The sequence below is a fragment of the Ptychodera flava genome (assembly GCF_041260155.1).
Source record: "Ptychodera flava strain L36383 chromosome 23 unlocalized genomic scaffold, AS_Pfla_20210202 Scaffold_24__1_contigs__length_23054250_pilon, whole genome shotgun sequence".
NCBI lineage: Eukaryota > Metazoa > Hemichordata > Enteropneusta > Ptychoderidae > Ptychodera > Ptychodera flava.
The window spans coordinates 2,253,841-2,279,366 of NW_027248278.1; the positions used below are offsets into that span (position 1 = coordinate 2,253,841).

General features: G+C 37.1%; 1 protein-coding gene across 1 annotated transcript in view; it reads left to right on the forward strand.

The window, feature by feature from the left end:
• LOC139124775 (cullin-1-like) overlaps positions 1–25,526 on the forward strand; it is a 149,522-nt gene that overhangs the window by 117,441 nt on the left and 6,555 nt on the right. Inside the window, exons 8-10 of the mRNA XM_070690887.1 lie at positions 832–899; positions 19,172–19,277; positions 21,569–21,682. Coding sequence (XP_070546988.1) covers positions 832–899; positions 19,172–19,277; positions 21,569–21,682 — 288 coding nt within the window. The remainder of the gene's footprint in view (positions 1–831; positions 900–19,171; positions 19,278–21,568; positions 21,683–25,526) is intronic.

Below are 25,526 nucleotides of genomic sequence, written 5' to 3' on the forward strand. Positions count from 1 at the left end.
ATACAAGAACTGATGAGAAATTTGGATCCAGGATAATTCCAGATGTTGTAATCACCGCCCACAGTGGAAGGCATTTCACTATCTGTAACTAACTTAAGTGCTGTTTGCATTAGAATGATAACACTTATTGCATTAATAAAAAACTGCCCAAGGTTTAAACACATTTCCTGTAATCTGTTGTTATGTAATACCAAGGGATGGAACATTTGATATTGAGGAGGGGTAGGGTCTAGAAGATTGATGAGGTAGCATTACTTTTTGACCAGATCCCTCGTACATTTTTTACCCACTCCCACCTTTCTTTATCAAACCTTCTCTGTCTATTTTTTGTTGTTGACATTTGCTTATGTATTGAGGATCTGCTTGTCCCATTGCTATAGAAGTTGATATGCATGTTCCTAAAGATGACCTCCAGTACCTAAGTTGGAGACCTTATTTGCTTTTGTCATTCTTGTTTTCCTGGTTTAAATATTTCTCGAATGGACCAATTCAAACCGAATGTGAGCACACTGTCCTTTAATGGTATGTTTCCCCACTTAAGATTGCTTTGGTCCCAGCATTGCTGCTTGCAGCTATATTTTTATCTGCTTTTAATATTAAAGGATGGTATGAAGTAGTTCTACAAATCACATTCAAGATACTTTTCATTAGTTTGGTGTGTAACAGATTTTTTTCTTAGAAATGTGCTTTGTGCTGGACCAGCAGGATGCAGATATTGTACATTCCTCAACACAAACACCTTAGTATGGTGAAAACCAGAATTCTACTATGTTGGCATCATGGAAAAGTCAGTACTAACAATAACATGGATTTTTTTAAATTTGTAATCAGGAATGTGAAGAGGATGAAGAAAGTATCTCTGCATCATCAGTTGTCAAGCTGTTCCTTGGATATAAAAAGTAAGTTTCCCATTGCACGAATTGTTTGAAATGAGTATCAATGGACCTTCTGCTAAGTATCTGTCATCTCTCTTGCTTGCTGTGTCCTAGGTTCATTCATGAATACAGTGTTGAGGTATTTGCACAAGGGCTTGCAGTGTATTCATTGACCATCTTCAAATGAGCCAGACACTCATGTGGGGAGAATATACACTACAAGACTGAATGTGAATACCTTTTATAAGTTGAGCTTGCTTTCTCACCACAGGGTTCTGATATTATTACGTATGCTACAATGGAAAACGTGATACCCAGTACAATGAGTTTCAACCTCTTAAGTCTGCGGAATGACTATGCACTGGTTCCTGCTTTTTAGCTCCGCTGTCAGCGATGCAGAGCTTATCAAATAGGTTGATTTTCCGTCGTTGTCGTCGTCCGTCATCGTCCATCAACAATTGCCTTCTCCTCTGAAACCGCAAGTCCAATTGCTTTGAAATTTTATATGCAGTTCACTTGGAGTGACCTCACTCAAGTTTGTTCAAATCGTGGTGAAATTTGAGCTATGTGAGAGGTCAGAAATCGACAATCTGCGCCCCCAATCTGCGCTAGCGCATTTCAATCTGCGCTCCCATTCTGCGCTTTCGAACTCTCAGGGTACAGATCATGCAGTGAGTAGAATTCAAAGAATATCCAAGGTAAAAGGGAAAACATATTACATTATTGTTTTGAAAACTTGTATTTTTGTCCATAACTTTTTTACCGAACGACTTTGCTCAAACTGTCTATAGTTTAACTTCGTGGTAAATGGTTTGTTCTGCAATATGAGTCCGCATAGGTCAACGTAATGTCCCCAAATAAAAATGTATGAATGAATGCAAGAGTTGTCACTGGCTAACTTATTTTTCTCACTAAGATCTGCTTTGTCTATCAGTCAAAAAAGATCGGGCTGAACAGTTTCAGAGTTTGTCGAATTGGCACAACATCCTGCTGAGACATGCGAAGGCCGAATACGCCTGTCGTGTCAGTTATTAAAAATATCTGATCACAGACGTACGCATCATGAACTGTGTTCAGAAAGGTAGAACACTGCGGGACTAAACTGTGGTCATGAAACGCTAGAATTGTCATTGTGGAACAAAAAACTAAATAATAAATGTCATCGTTGACGTCTCATGTTGAAAATCGAGTTCCAAAAATGACTAATAACACCAAAGTATCGGGAAAGTCAACTGCACAACATAACCGATCGGGTATTTCCCCATGAAGGAGCGACTTTGCACAGTTTTTAAATATTGGATATTTACCGTACGTCGAAGTTTGACGTCTCATATATTTCTGTTATAGATATACGGATAACAGACTATGTTGAATCCAATATCAATACTAGACGTCACCACAACGACGTGACTTGTATCTGGGCACGATGGGTCTGCGTAATCGTCGATTATCCGATTTTTATCGGCAATTTTGGGACTCTAATACCGAGACTACACTTGTCAAATCGCTGGTAATTATCCAATCATGAAATATCAGAGATTTCACCAATGGATAGATCTGGCTTAGCCCGGAGTCATCAGTCTGACTCTAACTTTGATACTAGCACTGTACAAAAAGTCAAATTTGTCATATGCTTTACCTAGGTGATACAAGACTTGTCAAAACGCAGGTAAGTATATCCAATGTAGCTGCATTCCAATGCAGTAAATGGCGCTTACTCACTTTACTAGTCGCCTAATAATAACCACCACATACTCCATCAGGATAGATTGGTGTTAATGTATGCAACTTATTTTTATATTAATGCCCCAAACAATTAAATGTATCTAACACAAATCTTGTGTATCCCGTATCCCAACCCCATGCCTCCAAGTCAATTAGTGCTTACCAACAACCAACTACTTCAACTGGCCTCACACTTGAGGAGCTTCAGTGTCCCTGACGCTATTTTTGGTATATAGGGATAACTATAGGGTAGAAATTTTTTGACCAAATGTCATGTGACCTCGATGACCTTTGACCTGAAATATACGTTTATGTCGATAAATACGTAACCACAAGTGCTATGTCCTTTATATTTAGTAGGGTGGGAGACCTTATGACAACACACGCTTTACCTCATTAATTATGCACACATCTAATTCTGGGCAAGGGAATAGAGCTAGAGGTCTGATTTTTGGCATATAGGGATTAATTAGCAATACAATTTTTTTTTCAAATGTCACGTGACCTTATGACCTTTGACCGTGATTATACATATATATGCATAACTCAGTAACCACAAGTTCTATACCCTCCAATTCTGATAGGATATTAGACCTTAAGATGTCACATCTTGTACCTCATTTATTATGCGCATATGTATTTCTTGGCTGGCCAATACAGCTAGATAGATGCCCATAGATCTCAACATATACACTCCAGTGATACTTCTTAATGACCACATTTGCTGCCCCATCAAGACTAATACTCCCCTATTACAACTGGGGACTATGTCATTGTCAATGACTTGTTTCTTGCATGGTACCGTTCATACATGCGGTCGCGACGTGAACATAGACCGATTTGTCGTGATCGATGCCGTGCTCTCATGACATTTTTACAAAAAAGGTGACCCGATAAATCCACACTTGGAAACATAGAAGGCATGTCCAGCGAAATTTCTAGTCGCTAAAACTATAGCTGTTCCCAAGAATCGAATGGGGATACCGCCGATCCAGTCGCGTCGCCTCGTAAGGCTTAGTCGGGCGATCCCGGTTGGCGATAAATCTACACCTCAACGGAAGTTCAACTGAATAAATGAGTACAGTATAATCCTCGGGAAAGCGACATACAGGCACAAGCATAAAGTCATTCGACTCACAACGATAAATTTTCTTCATCATACAACAAATTCTGTAAATTCTTGCTCGGAATCAAACCTGTTGCGCGGCGTAGGCATAAGGCTGTAGCGCTAGCGAAGACATCAGCTATATGCATTGCAGCGCTGTGGAATCCAATGTACTTCGGAAGTTGACTCAGACAACACTCAAAACAGAGTTTCCGTAAAGTAAAATTAGGATGTATCGACGGGTGAGATATATGTCACTGCAAACATCAAAGTCCTTAAGACGAAAACATTGACGACCGAGATTGGGATTAACGAGTTGACACCGGCATTGCAGAGACCGGTGATGGCAGCGTTGTGGGCATAAACATGCAATGAGGTGTGAGTCATCGAACGCCACGGTCGTAAACTTGTGTGATATTTTGAAAAGCCACGGAATCTCTGAGAATGAGAATTACTGTTTCGATCGTGTCGTTGCATTTACTTCATAAATCTATTTGTAAATATTCTGAATAACTCTGAATACTATGGCTATCCGTCGCTAGCACGATGAAAGTTATGTCCACCGCGCACCGTACCGATGGCCGACTTGCCTTGGCATCAGTACAGCGCGAGACAATGATTGACAGGTTCACGTGACAGAATCCGTATGTCTGGTTGGTGGAGATACCATTTCATGTAGCAAATTTCAGCTTGATGGGATTTATGAATGAAAGTATCTCCTGGGTGACGGGCCGCTTTACTCTTTAAATGAAAGTAATCCGCGTAAGTAAAACACAAATAGCGACGAAATTCATGCAATTTGTTACGATAATTTTGATCCATTCACATCAAAGAAAAATAAGAAGACTGTTCATGTGATAAATATATAATCCCATGGTATTTTTCTCTGTGTGACGTCATCGTATACACGTGTTTTTTTCGGAGCCGCACAACTTCTCGCCTTCGGCTCGAAGTTGTACAGCTCCGCGAAAAACACTCGTATACGATGACGTCAAACAGAGAAAAATACCATGGGATTATATATAAGAATAGTATTGCGTGGTTACTTCATTAGTTGCTATACAGGTATTAATTATTTGTTTTCAATTTTACTTCTTTAAACGAACCAGTACATAGTTCTCAAACTTTTTATGAAAGCAATATACAGATGTTATGGAAGATGTGTTGCTTATCACAACATCTTCGTTTAAACTAAATTACATTAATAATAATAAATTTCTTGATCAAGTCAATTTTGCATTTCTCCAAGAGTTTGCGAGAAAGGTATTTCTACATGTACGTCCAAAGATCGGTGTAAGTAGGTTACAACCGGTACGACTGAACCAATAGAATCTATGACGACTGGCACCAGCTGCAGTCAGTCGACTGCGAACAACTGTTCTCACGCAGTCACAATTTTCGAAGTTTGGAACATGGTAAACGGCTTACTGGATTATATAGTGAACCCCATGCGTTTCCCTTGAAGCTCTAATGTTTCCTCTTGTCAATCACAAGCCTCATTGTTGTCGATGCGGCCAATGCCCCCGCTAAATCAAAATGAAAATCGTAAACTTTGTACGTAACCAACAATTGGAAAACAACGAGCAAACATGCCTGTAATGCATAAAGATAAAGGGACAGGGATAAGTAAAAACATGGAAATTTAACACATGAAGTATTGTCGGGCATTTTCCGTTGTAACTTTCGGCCGATCCGTGAACATTGCGAATAACGTATCACTTCAGCTGTAGCCAGGAAGCGTGTGGAACATTGCATAATGAGACAGTGAACACTGGAGGACAGGACCTACACATTAACCAATCAGGGAGCTGTTAAGTGAATAATAATGAGACCTAATGCATGAGGTCCCACCAATCAGCGTAACGTAAACGGACCTTAAATTACAAGATGAACCAATCACTGATGTTGGTACATATGTCATGGACCTGACTTATGAAATAGGACTACTTGAACGTGCCCTATCGCGTAACCTTTCTTCATGATATAAACTTGTAGCTAGTATAAGCAAAAAGACGTGGAGTGCAACCGCCTACAAAACGCAGAGACATGTTTTGGCTAGAGTTTGATATTTCGTCTTCACATCTGTGGAAAAGTTTGCAATACGAATCTATTTCGTTTTCACCACTCAAATTAACTTTTTTATTGGTGTAGCTACTGTAATAGTAATAGTCGGGTTGAAAGAGATGCTTGCTTTGTGAAATTATTGAAATTACGGGGACATGCTCGTGCTAGGGAAAGATTTACGGAGTGACGCTTGTTTACAAGGGCGGAACCTCAATCGCAATTTTTGTGCTTGTTAGTTCAATCATTCCGTATGAACATGGTTTCAACAATCGGAAGAGAAGTGCGCTTGCATTTATATGGTGAGTGTGCGTCTATGGAATTATGGTAAGTAATTTATTATCTTTGCAGACGTGTACCACCTTGCCCTAATAATATCGGGACAGGTTGACGCGGGACAAGGGAGTAGACAGTCGTTTCTGACGTCCTCGCATGATATAAAAGTCAAGCTAGAACGGATGTCATAATTTGTTCATCAATGCAATCTACGATCATTCATGAAAACAAGGGAGCAGCATTGAAAGTGCCACAAAAGTTATACATTTTTAGTTGTGGGTCGTCCTTGTGGACAATTGAAAAAAGTATTTAAACTCGAACCATGAAATGACTGGTTCAAAGCAGAGTGTTCTAAGTTAACGGGCATTCACTTCTCGCTTGATAGGACTAAATCGCTTTCCTGTTATCAAATGCAAATCTGAAAAATCAAAAACATCTCGAGAAAATGTATTATTGTTTTTACTTGTCTTCTGCGATGTCTTACGGCATCAACTTACCTAATCTTCACCGTCATAGTATCAGTTTCTTCGACATCACATCTCTCAGATCAGTGATGTCATCTTAATTTGAGAAATTCATTGAATCCTCAATCGGAGTCAAATGTTAGCCCTCGTCAGAGAAACTATATTTATAGTGGCAGGCCATTTGTATTTGTGTTAGGTGAAACAGAAAGGCTTAGATTTACATTTCCCTTTACGATTTTTGCGATTTTGTGCACAATTACTGTGAATTACTTTGGCAAGTTTACTCCCAACCTCAACCTTCCTGTTCAGTACATAGACAGATGGCCATTGTATAACGTCATTGACAGGTCACCGGCCGCACACGCGTGTATTCAGCTAGCTTGACGTCAACGGACGTAGACCTTGTTAATCATCATCACGGACATTGCGAAACAGGTAAACGTCAGAGTTATCGGGCTCAAACGTTTCTCTGAACATGAACAGAAATGCTCAATATCGAAAGAGAAATCTTTAAAAAAAGTTTTAAATAGTGACAGTAACCCAAACCAAAATTTGCATCCACTTGCGCTTCCGTAGGCCATCCTACAAACTAATTCAATCAATGTCGCAAGGTTGCTGCAGTGCTGGTAGCAAGCCCTGCCACTCCCTCTGCTGTGCGTTGTTGGGCTGTCGACATAAGTCGTCGTAGCAAGGTCTACCATAATTGTAAGCGTACTTGACTTCGCGCTTACTATATGTACTTGATCATTTCTCGACCTTTTTATATGAGAAAGAAAATTCATTGAATGTGTACTTCATAGCCCTAGGATCCATGAGACTATACGGTATGTTGCGCTTGATTCAAAATGCATTCGATCGTACATTATCCAATAACCAGTCTTCCTGACACTCGGTATAAGCTTATGGTGTACAAAAATACAAATCTATTTCAACACTAAACCATGCCATGTCTTACTATCTGTCGGGCAGCTATGTCGCCGTAATGACTAAAATCTAAACATTCATGGATCGAGAACACAGATTGATAGCGCAGAATGGGAGCGCAGATCGATAGCGCAGATTAAAATGCGCTAGCGCAGATTGGGGGCGCAGACTATCGATTTCTGACCTCTCACATACCTGGAAATTTGCATATTTCTATTTTTGGCGCATTTTTTGCTGTTTTCGGTAAAAAATCTTCTTCTCTGAAACCGCTAGTCCGATTGCTTTGAAATTTGATATGCAGTTTAGATTTGTTCAAATTGTGGTGAAATTTGCATATTTGTATTTTTAAGGCAATTTTGGTCGATTTTGGTTAAAAAATCTTTAAAAATCTTCTTCTTCAAAACTACCAGTAAGAAGTTTGATATTTGGTACATAGGTCCCTAAGGATGATCATTTCAAATTTCTTAAAATTATGCAGAAATATGCAAATTTGCATTTTTAAGGCAATTCTTGCCATGTTTGGTAAAATAATGTTTCTCAAAAGAATTGGTCTGATAGCTTTGAAATTTAGTATACAGGTTTCTATGGATGAACTCAGTAATATATTGAATTTCTGATGAATCTGTAATTGAAATTCGATATGCAGGTTCCTACAGATGAACTAAGTTTGATATTTTGAAATTATGTTGAAATCTCTAATTTTGTGTTTTTGGGGCAATTTTTTGGACAAAAAATTTGTTTCTCAAAGACTGCAAGTCGATAGCTTTGATATTTGGTATACAGGTTCCAAGGGATTATTTTAATACATGATGTATTGAAATTATGGTGAAGTCTGCAATTTTTATTTTGGGGGCAATTGTTGCCATTTTTGGTCAGAAAATTTCATTCTCAAAAACTACTCATCAGATAGCTTTAGTTGACATGTTTTTTAGGGATGATCCAATGTGATGTATTCAAATTATGATGAAATCTTCAATTGTATATTTTTGCAGCTATTTTAGCCACTTTTTTCTGGCCGCTGAAATGAGCTATCAAAGATTTCCACCTGCTTCATCAACATTTCAAAAATAGTTATTCTCTACATAAACACAGCGGAGCTATATCGGCCGTTAGGTCGCTTGTTGTAATCAGGTTTGATGTAAGCAATAAGGAACCATGGTTTAATTTATTGATTTGAGAAAGAGCTTGAGATGGAACCTGTTGGAGTTAGGGTTATTTCAAGGGAAAGAAACATGGGATAATACTGCAGTCTAAATATATCAAAACTGTAAGAAAGTCATTTTCTCTCTTAGATAAAAAATATCTGTAAGCCTTGTCATGGCTATCGTCTTTGAAATCTTTCATGCCAATGGAATTTCTCTTGCAAAGTTGTACAACTTGCAGATGACCATTTTGCACTGCAGTTCAAATACCAATGGTACACACGAGCTCCAATGCATGTAAACTGCGGTATAATTTTATTGGTAGATATGTAGAAAGCCAACCGGTAGATCACAGTACTCTTACAAAATCATTGACAGGTGTTCTAACCAAGACATTAGGCATTGCTGTCTGAACTTTTAATGTTGTACATAGACATTTTATGCAGTTGTGCTTTCATAAATAACAAAAATATGCTGTAATAATTGGGTAGATGTGTTGTTTCTTTGCTGTGTTTGCACTCCCAGTTGGCCACATCTACAGATGCAACTCAAATATTTTCCTCAAATAAATTTGCCTCTGTAAAATGGGAAATAAAACTCCTAAAATAAACTCTATGCATTAAAGGACAAAGTTGCCCATTTTTCATGAATTTTGTTTGATACGAGATACTACTTATATTTTGACATGCTGAAAGATAATGAATGGGTGACCGTGCATATAATAAACCCTGGTTTTAGACACATGAAACCATTGCAAATATGAATTAATGGTCATGACCATCAAAATACTCTGATCTCTCTAGATACTATCTCTTGGTTTTTGTGACATATTAATTTTTCTGCCCAATCTGAGGCCGTATACCAGGAAGTAGCAATATGGTTTGCATTAGCAGGCAGTGTGGCTCACAGCAGGAGTTTGGTTCAACAAAAACCAACTAAAAAAAGCTGAATACACTAGCCATGGATAGTACAAAGCACTTGTTTGTGATTTCTGTTTGCCCCATGGTGCACATAAGTGTCAATTTTGCATTGATTCAAAACTCACTAATGTGTCTATGTGGAGTGCATCAACTGATTAGTAACATTTCATTAGATTGAAATGCAGTAAACTGTGTCTTTCAATGTACACTACAAAGTTTTTGCAATAAAGTGAAAACCAACCATATTTGTGTGCTGATTGTTAACATGATACATGACATGAAGGTTGGAGAAACAAATCAAAGAATCCGTGTACTTGTCTATCTTACTCCACATGAATATCTTTTCTTTGAATTGATGCAAGAGTCAAATGTCATGACAACACTGTCAACTTTGTGGGACAGTGGTTAGAGTACTGGTCTCACCACCAGAGGATGGTGAGTTTGTTGAGACCCTCTACATGTAAGTCCAGAGTAACGGACTCACTGTTAGAGGATGGTGAGGTCAAAACTCCAGCACAGTGTTGTGCCCTTTACTCCTCATTGCTTCCTTAGGTAGTGGCTGATGGGTACCTCATCCTGTAATTGAGCGTTTACCTGTGGGATGATGGATTAAATAAGTTTCTTTATGTGATCATTAAAAGAGGCGTATACAATCAAGGCTATCGAGTTGAAATAAAGATAATGATGATTATTATTGTTATTGTAACAATATAGGCGTTATGCCTGGATAAATATGTACATGCCCAACCCACACTAAACATCATGCTTGGATATATCCATACACAACACACCACAGGTTCACAGTTTAGAAGGTCACCTGACAAATAGATCCATTCCATACCCTTTGAACCCACTTCATAACTATATAAGGAGCAATACAATAACACTGTGTAGCTTTAGCTGTGGCATTTTAAAGCCCCAGTGCTGCTAACTTTTTATGATAATTTCACCATTTTTATTTTGAATGTGAACCATAATTCCTTATTCTTTTCTCCAAAGAATGTTGATATACACAGTGTTCAGCTTGTCAACTCAGCCCATACGTATTTAAACTGTATTGTTATTGTTGAAAAGTGACTTCTGGTCCAGACTAGAATTCAAATATGAACAATAACAATCCATTTTATGCATATAAATGCTAAGTTGGCAAGCTGAATAGTGGGTGTTTCAACATTCTTTGGGGAGTAGAATAAGAAGTTGCAATTCATATATAAATAATGAAAAAATCATTGAAAGTTAGCATTACTGGGGCTTTAAGTAATTTATGCAAACTTTCAAGGAAACTGGGCAGGTATTTTTACTAGAATGTTTGTTTAATCAAGACTTGACACTGACTCAGCTGACAGACTTCTGAAAATTATTGCCGACCATGCACAAGGAAAACTGAGTTTTTTGCAAATTATTTGCCACTGTATGACAGAAACTGGCAATTTGGTAGTTTTTAGTCCCCAACGAAACCGTACGGGGGGACTTATAGGTTAGGTCATGTCCGTCCGTCCGTCCTTCCATGCATGCGTCCGTATGTCCTTCACGCAGATATCTCAGAGATGTCTGGAGTGATTTCATTCAAACTTGGTACAAGGATTGCTTCATATGTCATACATATGCACTGTGATTTGTTTTTTGATATGATCCAATATGGCCGCCAGGCGGCCATTTTTATTACGATTTTTTCATGTATAGAGCCGTAACTAAGGCATATCTCTATTGATTTTATTCAAATTTGATACAAGGACATTGACCTATGTCATACATATGCACGTCGATTTGTTTTGTGATATGATCCAATATGGCTGCCAGACGGCCATTTTATTATGATTTATTTCATGTACAGAGCCATATGCATGGCAGCCATTTTGTTACAATTTTTTCATGTCCTTAGCCAAAACTCGGCCACGTCTCAACCGATTTTATTCACCGATTTTATTCAAACTTAGTAAAAGGACATCACAGACCAAAGTCATGAAGAGGACTATCTATCCTCTTTGAGGACTTGTAATCAAAGTTCCCATTAACAAGTGGGGACTGTGTCATCAACGATGACTTAATCATAACAGTAAATTGAAATTCTGGCGTGGAACGTCAAAAATGGATATTTGCTGAAGCAGAGAGCTCGGGCATATGCCAGACGTGGTATATCGCCAATATGGTTCTTTTCGCGTCTCCATCAATGAGACTGCTGCATTTTACGCCATCAATATACTGGTATGATATAATTCTTAACCGTTTGTATCATACATATGCACATTGATTTGTTTTGTGATATAAATCCAATATGGCCGCATGGCGGCAATTTTGCTAGGATTTTTTCATATACAGAGTCATAGGCAAATCTCAAATGATTTTTTTCCAAGTTGGTACAAGGACATATGCACATCAATTTGTTTCATGATATTATCCAATATGGTCGCCGTGCAGCCATTCTGTTACGATTTTTTCATGTACGGAGCAACAACTCAGGCACATCTCAATCAACTTTATTCAAAGTTGGTACAAGAACATTGACCTATATCATACTCATGCATGTCAATTTGTTTCAAGATATGATCCAATATGGCCGCATGGCGGTCTTTTTGTTAAAATCTTTTCATGTCCTTAGCTATAACTCAGCCATGTATCATCGTATTTTATTCAAAGTTGATACAAGGACATTGACCTATGTCATAAATATGCATGTCAATTGGCCATTTTTGTCATGATTTTGTCATCTCCTGAGCCATAATTTGGTTATGTATCAACTGATTTTTAGCTCCGCTGTCAGCGACGCGGAGCTTATCAAATAGGTTGATTTTCCGTCGTCGTCCGTCGTCGTCGTCGTCGTCCGTCGTCCGTCGTCGTCCGTCAACAATTGCCTTCTCCTCTGAAACCGCAAGTCCGATTGCTTTGAAATTTATGTGCAGTTCACTTGGGGTGACCTCACTTGAGTTTGTTCAAATCATGGTGAAATTTGCATATTTGTATTTTTGGGGCATTTTTAGCTCCCATAGCCATATTGATATATGGCAATGGAAGCTATTCTTATAGGCTAGGAAAATGTCTGTATGTCTGTATGTCTGTATGTCTGTATGTCTGTATGTCTGTCCGTCAACATCAAAACTCCAAAACCGCTGCACATTTCATCTTGATATTTGGTGTGTACATGGATGATGGGCTGTAGATGAGATTTGTTCAAATGAAGTTGTCATTGCCAAAAATATGCAAATTAGTGCCCAAAAAGGCGTTTTTGGTAAAAAATCTCCTTCTTCATAACCGCTGGTCAGACAGCTTTGATATTTGGTATACAGGTCCCTAGCGATACCCAACTTGGATTTGTTCAAATTGTGATGAAATATGCAAATCTGTATTTTTAAGGAATTTTTTTGTCATTTTTGGTCAAAAATTTATTTCATCAAAACCGCTCGTCTGACAGCTTTGATATTTGGTATACAGGTCCCTAGGGATAGCCCAACTTGGATTTGTTCAAATTATGATGAAATAAGCAAATCTGTATTTTAAGGAATTTTTTTGTCATTTTTGGTCAAAAATTTATTTCATGAAAACCGCTCGTCTGACAGCTTTGATATTTGGTATACAGGTTCCTACAGATAAACTAAATATGATATACACAATATATGATGAAATCTGCAATTTTGTATTTTTGGTGCAATTTTTGCCATTTTTGGTCAAAAATGTGTTTCTCAAAAACTACTTGTCTGATGCCTTTGATATTTGGTATACAGGTTCCTGGGGGTTCTCTTAGTGTGATATAGTGAAATTTGATGAAATCTTCAATTTTTGTATTTTTGGGTCAGTTTTTGCCGTTTTTGGTCAAAATATTTGTTTCTCAAAAGTTACTCATGTGATAGCTTTGATATTTGGTATACATTTTTATACAAAATTATGATGAAATCATCAATTTGTATTTTTGCAGCTAATTTTGCCATTTTAGGTCAGGCCATCCTGAAATGAGCTATCAAAGATCTCAACCTTCTTCATCAATACATATGTCACAAAACGTTGCTCTCTTCATAACACAGCAGAGCTCTGTCGACCATTGGGTCGTTTGTTAGCTCCCATAGCCATATGTATATATGTTTACAAGTTTACATTTTATTGAAAATCTCAATAGCCACTGAGCAGATTAGATGAAAAATTAGCATGTAAGTACTTTGGGCTGACCTGAAATGATTGTGCACATCTTGGGTCAGTATCTTGGACTTGCTATTTTTCATGAATTTTTTTGTAATTTTCTCCCATTTTTGGTCAAAAAATCTTCTTCTCTGAAACCACAAGTCTGATTGATTTGAAACTTGGTATGGAAGTGCATAGGAGTGACCTTTCTCAAATCTGGGCAAATCGTGGTGAAATTTGCATATTTGCATTTTTTGGCTATTTTTTTTCATTTTTGATCAAAAATTTTTTTTAACTCTGAAACCACACGTCCGATTGAGTTGAAACTTAGTGTAGAGGTTTTTACGGGTGACGTCAGTAAGATTTGATCAAATTCTGGTGAAATTTGTATAATTTTATTTTATTGGGGGAATTGTTTCTATTTGTGATAAAAAAATCTTTTAGCTTGATTTTAGCTTGTTTTGATAACTATATGGGAGCGACCGTGACATTGTCACTATTTTTTGGTGTTTTTGGTAAAAAAATCTTCTTCTCTGAAACCGCTTGTCCGATTGCTTTGAAATTTGATATGCAGTTGACTTAGGTGACTTCAGTCAGATTTGTTAAATCGTGGTGAAATTTGCGTATTTGTATTTTTAAGGCAATTTTTGTCATTTTTGGTAAAAGATCTTTAAAAATCTTCTTCTTCAAAACTACCAGTCAGATAGCTTTGATATTTGGTACATATGTCCCTGGGGATGATCTTTTTCAGATTTGTTCAAATTGTGGAGAAATATGCAAATTTGCATTTTTAAGGCAATTTTTGCCATTTTTAGTCAAAAAATGTATTTCTCAAAAAGTACTGGTCTGATAGTTTTGAAATTTGGTATACAGGTTTCTACAGATGAACTAAGTAATATATATTGAATCTCTGATGAAATCTGTAATTTTGTAATTTTGGAGCAATTTTTGCCATTTTTGATCAAAAATGTGTATTTTCAAAACTACTCATCTGATAGCTTTGAAATTTGGTATACAGGTTCCTGCAGATGAACTGAATGATATTTATTGAAATTATGATGAAATCTGCAATTTTGTATTTTGGGGCAATTTTAGCCATTTTTTGGTCAAAAATGTGTATTTCCAAAACTACTCATCTGATAGCTTTAAAATTTGGTATACAGGTTTCTATAGATGAACTTAAAAGTATTTATTGAAATTATGATGAAATCTGCAATTTTGAATTTTTGGGGCAATTTTTTCCATTTTTGGTCAAAAAATGTGTTTCTCAAAAAGTACTGGTCTAACAGCTTTGAAATATGGTATACAGGTTTCTATAGATGAACCAAATTTAATCTTTTGAAATTATGATGAAATCTGCAATTTTTGTTTTTGGGGGCAATTGTTGCCATTTTTGGTCAAAAAATTTTACTCTCAAAAAACTACTCATCAGATAGCTTTGGTTGACATGTTCTTAGGGATGATCTGATGTGATATATTCAAAGTATGATGAAATCTTCAATTGTGTATTTTTGCAGCTATTTTAGCCACTTTTTTCTGGCCACTGCATTGAGCTATCAAAGATTTCCACCTTCTTCATCAACATGTATCAAAAATAGTTATTCTCTACATAAACACAGCGGAGCTATATCGGCCGCTAGGTCGCTTGTTTTCAAAGTTGGTACAAGGACATTGGCCTATCATGTCATAAATATGCATGTCTATTGGTTTCACAGTCCAATGCAATATAATGGCTGCCTGGTGGCCATTTTGTTACGATGTTTTCATGTACAGAGCTATAACTCAGACATATTTCCACCAGTATCATTCAAAGTTGGCACATGGACATTGACCTATGTCATACATATGCTCATCAGTTTGTTTAACGGCATGTAACACTATCATGTCAATTATTGAATTTTCGTAATTAGTCTATTATGTCAAGAAATACTGCATCAAATTTCATGAAACTTGGTACAGATGTTAAGCTCACATTGCTTTAACAGTAAAAAAGACATTTATCAGTGTCAAGTTAATTAATTTGTAATTGCATATGTAATGAACTTTCCTAATTAGAGTGATATATACACAAATACTGCGTTAAATTTGATGAAACTTGCTACAGATGTTGATCTCATAGTGTTGTAAATACAAATCAATGACACTTAGTGGTATCATTTACATATATAGATTAATGGCTAGTTTGCATTTACATAATGGATTTTTGTTTTTAGGGTAAATGTCCAAAGTGCTGCATCCAACTTTATGAAATATGGTACCAGTGATAATCTGTCAGTGTTAGGATAGTATGAAAAAATGTTTTGCAACATCCTGTTGATTAATTCCCAGTTGACTCATTTTATGAACTTTAAGATGGTGGCCTACATTGGTTTTATGTTTTCAATCTGACCATAGAACTCATTTTTGGCCACTAAGCCCCATCTTTATTGCAGTATTTTTAATCACAGACCTAATTAATGAAGAGGACTCTATCCTCTTAGAGGACTTGTAATTAAAGTACCCACTAACAAGTGGGGACTTTGTCATTGTCAATGACTTGTTGAGAACATTTTGTGCCAAAGGTTTTTGTTAATTTGTTGAACATGATTTTGAAGTTTAAAGGAGAATTTAAATGGTGTCATCTCAGAGCATAGCATTGGCCAGCGAAATGAATTCTTAAGATCTTGTTATTTAGATTTTCTTGGCCAAAAACACATGAGATTCAGAAATTTGCAAGCATTTTCAAAAAATCTGGATTTCATTTGTTGATGTTTGAGCAATCAATAAGCCAATAGTCATTTCAAGTAAACTTTTACATCATAGTATGCTCTACTGTATATCAAAACAATGATAAAGGTCACTGGTTTATTTACAAGATGTCTAGATATGCATCAGATTCACACTGTTGACCATGTGACATGTATTAACGTATTGTTTTGCCTGAATAAACCAGATAAATATTTTATTCCTCAATATTTATTGTTTTTCCATTTAATGAGCAATTTGTAATGCAAGCAATTTTCAGACTGATTATTTTCAGACTTAAATGACAAATTTCATTCCATAACAACTACAATATAGTATCAAATAGTGATCAGGTTCTAAATTAGCCAACATTAGACTAGATTTTCCCTGTTACTTTGAATGATGATGATGTGAGATTTTCATGTTTCCATTCGAAAATCAATTGAACCAAAATGTGCATTTTAGCCTATTCTCTCTCCCTGGTTTGTGAAATCAAACATGGAAACAGTACTCAAAGGTTCTTCATTTTCTGATCTGTGAAATTCATGATGGTTTGGCTGGGCTTCCAATCACAGGAAACACACTGTACCATTCTAAAAGCAGTGTAACATGTCAAGTTTATTGGTTCAAAAAGTTTTTTGGCTGGTGAGGTTGTATGGCATGAAAAGTCTATGGTGCTGTAAGGGTTAATTTTGCATGTATGACTTCTTAAATTTAGTGTTATTATTCACAATAGCCAATTGAAATCATAAGCCAGTGCTAAGACAGCTTTGTAGAAAAGTTGTGTGAAAGAAGACTTTGTCAAAATGGTGTGTAGCTCACATATTCTTTACTCCTATGTACTTAAAGGTCTGGTGAAATGGTCCCGTTCATGTGACTGAATATCTTCCAGGGGGTCAGTACTATTACACTCGCAACATAATTGCAACCTAAAAGTATGCGCAAGTGTTAATTTTTTGATATTTCTACGCGCGGCTTTCATGGGGTCATTTTGCGACACTCAGGTCACGCCCGCAGCGGGGATCATGGTTGGCCGTCTGTGACGTCACAGGTGTGTTCATTTACATCGAATAGCGGTCCAACGCCGCCTTATCTCTGCCCGGTATCCGCTAACAAAACAGCCTCAGTGTTCGTACCCATTGCTGCCCATTCGCCACGTTTGTTCGCCAATGCGAATCGAAATCCGAAGTGGCGAAAAAAATCGATCCTAATTCGCCACAGTGGCGAAACTGATTTTTGTTTAAAAAATATGGTAAAATAAAGAAAAAACGTGGGTTTTTTAGTCTTTTGTTTAATCTGCGCTTCTCTCTCGGCGATTCACAAAAACTGTGTCTACTTCCGTATTATTGCGTTCTTTCCGTCGTACATCGAGCCAAGTCTCGCGAGAGATTTGACGTCATTTAGTCTAGTGTACAACATGCATAAATGGCTCTCGCGAGAATTGAAACTTACACACCGCAATGGAGCCCTCGCGATAAATTTGACGTAATTTTGTCTAGTGTACAGCTAGCCCTGCGTACGATGCTGTGTGTCCGCTACAGCTAATCGCCCCGCTCACCACATTTAGCTGTAGCGGAACACACAGCATCGTACACAGGGCTAGTGTACAGCAGGCATAGGAACGCTCGCGAGAATTGAAACTTTTGCTATACATAGCAGACATACGCATTTTAATCGAGGCAACAAGGTTCGGTGTTGCAGTTGATTTACATTGCGGTCTAGATGTTCTGTGTTGTGCATTTAAATTCCATGTTGAGGTCGATTTGCATCGCGGTCAAGTCCTCGTGATCCGGTATTCCCCGTTGTTCTCAGTGTTCTTCAATTCAGTCAATTTAATCAACGACGCGTTCCGTGTTGCTGTCGATTTGTATCAGGGAGGACTCTACCTCCATGATTTGTATCGCGATCTCTACGTTCCGTGTTGTTGTTCGTTTTAATGGTCAACGTTCAGTGTTGCTGTTCATGCAGCTGATTTGCATCGCGGTCCAACCTTCCGTGTTGTAGTTCATTTTAATCACTGTCCCATTTACGTTTTAAGTTACTGTCGATTTGCATTGCGGACCCGACTTCAGACTAGTGCATTTTATGAGTGGCAGTCACAACGTTCAGTGTTGGTGTTCATGCAGTTGATTTGCATTACGGTCCCAACCTTCTGTGTAGCGAGTAGCGAGGCAGGCTCAGCCGAGGGACCGTGGCCGATCGTACGAACCAGAAGAGACAAGCACATTATGGTTCAAACACTCAACACTGAAAAAGTTTACAGTTGAGCTGTTCATGCTCTTGCCGCTGTCACAGCCACCAAAATAACAATGTCTTCCCATAGTGAAGGAGGACACTGTCCTGATCATGTAAGCGGAAACCCTAGAAGTTACCCCCCGTAGGGAGCTTACGGAGGTGTGAAATACCTTACTTCCCGTTATGAGATACAGAGTCGGTCGACTGGAGAGGCTCGGGGACACGCCTACATTGCATTTTTCTTTTGCCATATTTCATAATCACGCGCGCTAAACGAAAAAAGAAATGAATGTACTGTTTTATAGACCATCAACTGTATTTCTGTGATTTTGCAACACGGGCATTTCACCAGACCTTTAAGTGTGTGATATCTTTTTCTCTTGAATGCCCATTTAATGATGAATACAACTCAAGTAGAATTATAATGGGGCTGGTCTTTTTTGTGTATGTATCTAGCTCCACTCTTACACATGGGGAGTAATCATACAAATGTCCTGTTTTCACATCTTTTACAACTGCTTAAAGACATTTAGACACAAGTGTTTCTAAATAAATTGCAGTTTTCATGAAAACAACTAACTATATGGTATCATTTTGATTGATTTAATAGCAAGAAACTGCGTGTGAATATAAATGTGCCAATGAAGACTGAACAGAAACAAGAACAAGAAACTACACACAAACACATTGAAGAAGATAGGAAACTTCTTATACAGGTAAATCTAGTCTGCTTTTTGGGTTTTCATTTACAGATTAATAATATGCATTGTTTGTCAACATTTTAGCTTCACTGTCAGCAACACAAGGCTTATAAACTTCTGACAGAGTCAGTAGCACTGTATTTTGGGGCAAGTTTTGGTCAAAATATTTAAAAAATCTACTTCTAAGAAACCCCTTGTCAGATTGCTTATATGATGCTGTTTATGGTAAGAGATCAGTGATCAAATCTTAAGATGAACATGGTGAAAATGAAGATGACATTTTTTTTCCTGAGATTCAATTTTTTAGCCAATCAAGAATATACGCTGTTCCCCAATATTCTATGATTTTGCACCAAAAGTACCTAGGCTTGAAAGTTTTTTTCATCAGATTTTGATCTCGCTAAATACCAAGAAAGTCTATTTGCTTTAACATAATGACCGAAGGTCATCATGTTATTGTAATGGGCTTGGGTTGACGTCATCCATACACAACAAAAAAGTCAAAAACCACTGAATAGACTGTGTTGATATTTGGTACAGATTCAGATTGTGTTCAAGGCTCCGATTCGTAAAAATGGAGTTAAACAGAGTAGCGGTAAGATAGTTTTGGGAAATCGCTAACCCCCCTTTTTAACTAATTGATTTTTAGGGGTCTTTCATATATGTAGTTTTGAAAGGTACACCAATCCTGCATTTTGGACTGTTTTATGAGTTGTGGAACAGAAATGTGGTTTTGATGAATGTTAGAAATATGCAGGATGGCTGATTCGAAGTATCAGAGATTTCCATGCTCTTTTGGGCAACAAAAGCGATAAAAAAAACATATTTCATATTTTAGATTCTCACATTTGAGATGACCCTAGGCATTTGTCATATGACTTAGTCACATGACTAACTACTTGACCTATTTATACGCACATTGATTTCAAGACCAGATGTTCTATGTACATGATATAGTGGCAGAGATTTGTAGTGTCGTTCAAACATGGTCTGTTAGCATGGAAATAAGATTTGTTTGTGACTTCAGTTCATTTCTCATTGATAATGGTGATGCTTTGAAAGTGGACTGACCCATGCTACACAGGAACATTTTTTGTGTCTCATGACAACAACCTGCGACAACAAAGCTAGCCTGAAGATTTCTATTGTTGTGTCCCAACATTATTTTACATCTGCTCACTTCAATCAAGTAAACATCTTTGAGTCAATATACAGACTTTGACATTCACATTCCCGAGATTAAGTATCCACGATTTTACATGTTAAAGTCTTTACTCTTAGACAATGAAGTTACAAGTTTTAGGGTTATCAAGCTAGCACCAGCACCTGTCCTGAGTATCTGTCCGTGTGTTCTCACGGGAAATTACAGAGAATAAAACTTATTTGAGAAGTTTCTCTCCTTTAAATAGAAGCTATATTACAATTCAAACCTGTCATGGATGGATTGCTCTCGAATGATCTGAAACACAGTTATTGCCCATTAGCAACAAATCTATAGCAAGATTTACGTAAAGTTCATGAACTTACGCAAGGTGTTAGACAGAAAGATGACCATGACTTTGCTGCCCTACTTGATCATGTTGCCCCCTTAAATTGACTAATATTTATAGACCTTTTTGTAATAATGGTGGCAGGCAAGATTGGCTTTATGTTTCTAACACCATGAGTATGGACAAATTCCTGTGGTGGCCTTCCACCAACCTTTTAGCAGTAATTCAGTTTATTCCTATCTTAGTTTCAATTACTACTTTCAACATTTATTTCATTCAGATTTCCTTAGCTTAGTGTATAATTTTGTAATCTTAATTACTGTCAACTTAGCTTTACTACACTTATTCTAACCTCATTATTCTTACACTACTGTTATACCTTATAACCACAAAATTTTCAAGAGATGCATACGTGATTGTCACTCAACAAACATTTACAAATATGTCTTCTGCTTTTTCTCCATATACATATGTACATGTCCCTTTTCTCACAAAATGGGCTTAAAATGGTAATGTAAGAAATAGTCTTTGAGCTATATGTTGCACATCGACTCCGTGGTCTGTCTAATTCACAGTGAGTGGGGTTGTTGATAAATGCCGATAATACTAGGCGGTCATTATGTCCAAGTGCCATTGGCTGTATTTTTCACTTTCACTTTCAATATTGAAGAGATGAAATGTTTTCTTCTGCTCTGTTACTTGAAACGGCTGTCACCTTATACATAAAATATGTTCATTTGAAAAAGCAAGTTCCTATAGCTGGAGTATAAATGCCATGTTTTATCTAATTCTATTGTGTTATTTCTTTTTTTTGAGGCTGCCATTGTTCGTATAATGAAGATGCGTAAAATGTTGAAACATCAACAGTTACTTAGTGAAGTGTTGACACAGTTGTCATCCAGATTCAAACCAAGGGTACCAGTTATCAAGGTATAATCTTTTTATTTATTTAGTAATTTTTAGCTACTATAGACTATAGTCTATAGAAGATATCAGGATGGATATCCATCCGGCGTCAGTCTGTATGTATGTATGTATGTATGTATGTATGTATGTATGTATGTATGTATGTATGTATGTATGTATGTATGGATGGATGTATGTATGTCTGTATGTATGTCTGTATGTCGGTATGTCTGTATGTATCTATGTCTGTCTGTATGTATGTATGTATGTATGTATGTATGTATGTATGTATGTACGTATGTATGTATGTATGTATGTATGCATGCATGCATGCTTGCATGTATGTATGTATGTATATACCGTAATTGTCCGAGTATAAGCCCCCGGTTCGGCAACACTAAACAGCTGTAAAACTAGGGGAGGGGCTTATACTCGAGCTAGCAACCCCATGTTATCTGGCATGGATGTATAATTTATGCTGATTTTGTGCATGATTTTTTCCAACACTACTCGATCTTTCTATCGCTTTCAAATCGACTTACACATCCAAAGAAACTGATTGTACAATCTCTGAATACAGAAGTGACATTTTGGTGAAATTTCAGTGTCGAAAAAACCCCCAAACTTGAAACAAAGATGTCATGTATGCTGCTGATCAACAGTAATGTGAACAGGCATGCATTGCCTACACGGAAAGGCAACTCAATATTCCAGTATCAAACTGTCTACATCTTGTGAAAACAACAACATAACAGTAAAAATTGTAATACCGTAGTCACCAGGAAAAGTCTTCACAAATGAAAGGATAATTGCTTCAAACAAAAGAAACTGCATGTTTCAAGCATGAAAATATCGTGGCTGTGAATGAAAATGAACAATGGCCGACATGAGTGAGACTATTCTATTTAGGTGACGGGGGTGAGCAGGGTCAAAGAATCATGATAGTACTGGGAAAACGTGTCATCTTCCTTACGATGCTGTCAAGGGAACTCCAGTTTCCCATTGTTTTAACATCTTTTAATGGTTTCTTTATTATCTAAAAGTAATTTTGCCAAGTTAAATGACCAAATATACTCTCCTAACCTTTCTGTATTTGAGTTACACTAGGGTAGGGGCTTATACACGGATGTAATGCATTATTCTAAAATCCTCTGAAACAGTAGGGGGGCTTATACACAAGCAGGGCTTATACTCGGACGAGTACAGTATATCCGTCCGTTTGTGAGGCGTCTGTCCACTACAGATTTGATATTGGTGGTGTAGATGAAATATGATTATGAGAAAGTTTTTTAGCTCACATTTGGTTATACCAATGTGAGTTTATCGTATAAGCCGAAGTCGATGGCATCTGTATGTATGTGTGTATGTATGTATGTATGTAAGTATGTATGTACGTACAGTATGTCTGTCAACATCAAAAACACGCAACCACTGCACATTTCAGCTTGGTAATTGGTGTGTAGATGCATCCTGGGCTATGAAGGGATTTTGTTCAAATGAAGTCTGCATTGCCAAAATTATGCAAATGAGCTCACAAAATGTGAAAATGGTCAAGAATTAATATCTCGAGAACCGCTGTTTTGATTGCTATGAAAATTTGTGTGGAAGTACCTTAGGTGAACCGTATACAGTTTTATGAATATTGTGAAGATATCCCAATTTTGTATTTTTGCTGAATTTTTTGGAGATTTTTCTCATTTTAAGTAAAATTCTTCTTTTCTGAAACCGCCAGCCCAATCGCTCTCAAATTTGGGTTGGATCTTTGCGAGGGTGTTACTCTTGTAATTTGTTGAAATTATGACAAAATTGGGAAAATTACTGTTTTGGAGCAATTTTTCATTTTTGGTCAAAAAATCTTAAACAGTATTTTCTTTTTAAAACCCCTGGACAGACAGCTTTTATATTTGGTACACAGACGTACAGAGATGACAATAGTTAGATATGTGGAAATTGTCCTGAAATATACAAATTTGTATTTTTAAGACAATATTGTCATTTTCAGTCAAGAAAACTTGTTCTCAAAATTACTTGTTTGATAGCTTTGTAATTTGGTGTAAAGTACCGAGGGATGTTATTAGATTAAAGTTTCTGCTCAAAGTGTTGGGAAACCCCAAATTTTTATATTTTAGGTAATTTTCTCAGTTTGTGACCTTAAATGACCTATACCAACCCAGGATATGTTGTGAGACAGTTTCGAAGGCTGTGAACATAATTTTGTCATATTTGGTTTCAATTTGTAGGATTATTTGATCCAGAAAACAAGCTGAGGTGAATTTTTTCATTGCGGACCAATTTTTGCAACTTTTCTATGTAAGACACACAAGAACTGGTGAGAAATTTTGACCCAGGATAATTCCAGATGTTATAATCACCGCCCACAGTGGAAGGCATTTCACTATCTGTGACACACTGAAGTGCTGTTTACATTAGAATGCATTAATTAAAAAATCCCCAAGGTTGTAAATACATTTCCTGTCATCTTGTGCAGCTGGCCTTATGTAATACCAAGTGGTGGAACAGTTGATATTCAGGAGGGGGTAGGGTCTAGAAGATTGATGAGGTAGCATTACTTTTATACCAGATCCCTTGTACATGTTTTTGCCCACTCCCACCTTTTCTTTTTATCAAGCCTTCTCTGTCTATTTTTTGTTGTTGACATTTGCTTATGTATTTAGGATCTGCTTGTCCCATTGCTATAGAAGTTGATATGCATGTTCCTAAAGATGACCTCCAGTACCTAAGTTGGAGACCTTATTTGCTTTTGTCATTCTTGTTTTTTCCTGGTTTAAATATTTCTTGAATGGACCAATTCAAACCAAATGTGAGCACATAGTGTCCCTGACGGTATTTTTCTTATTTTTCATTGGGTTTCTGAGCGTGATTCCAAAGGTGGGACTGCGATCTTTGATGTATGTTTAGTCTATATATATCCGCTTGGTGTTTGTTGGCCAAGTGTTTCCAGATCATTCCAAAGTGAAAATTACAGACGCTGAGATGTATAGAACAAAAATGACAGACGGAGTCATGGCCATTTGTCAGACAAGACCATTCAATTTTTATTCCTTTATTCTGATGTACCAAACAAAAATACTTTGACATGTGACGCTATAGGGACAAGGTGAACAAACAATCATGGAAAACATGCGTGACACAGGCAGTATGCGTACGGTATGTGCATATTCTGTTGCATGCCATTCCGGTTACATGTCGCTGAGAGAGACATATATCTTTATTTGTCACTGGTTGCAGATCTACAAAAAAATCATGGAATCATCGGAATTTCTCGAGACTCCACAGTTGCAGAAGCAGTGTCAAAAACTGTTCCAAAAATCATTAGAAGTTTGCACGATCTTGTACAGATACGGCCATATAAACTTGCACAAAGTCTGCACATTGTGTTTTCAAAACATCGCAAAATATTCGAACTTCAAAACTTTCAGCAACTGTCCAAAAATGTGCCATCTTTCATTCCACATGGAATATTTTAATCGTAATATCCGTTTAAAATAACGATCATAAAGCAAAACACTTCGTCCGTACTTCAGCAACAAAATCTCTAAGAGTCTTATAGTGTAAATACTTCAGTATACTAACCTTCAACCGTTGAGATGTCACGGTGGGGATTTGAGGTCTGTGATACCTTCTGAAATTATGCGTTGAGAACGTCTATTTTGAGGGCTTGCTCGCACCATCAGAATAATATCATAACAGCCAAACTTTTCAACATAGATTTTTTTTCAGAGAATAATTTTCTTGAATGGAATTATTTTTGATTGAAATTATTTTGTGACTTATGTTACAAACACCGTGACCTTCTGTGAACGCACACAAAGTAATTGACATGTCAACTTCATTGCCAACCCGAGTT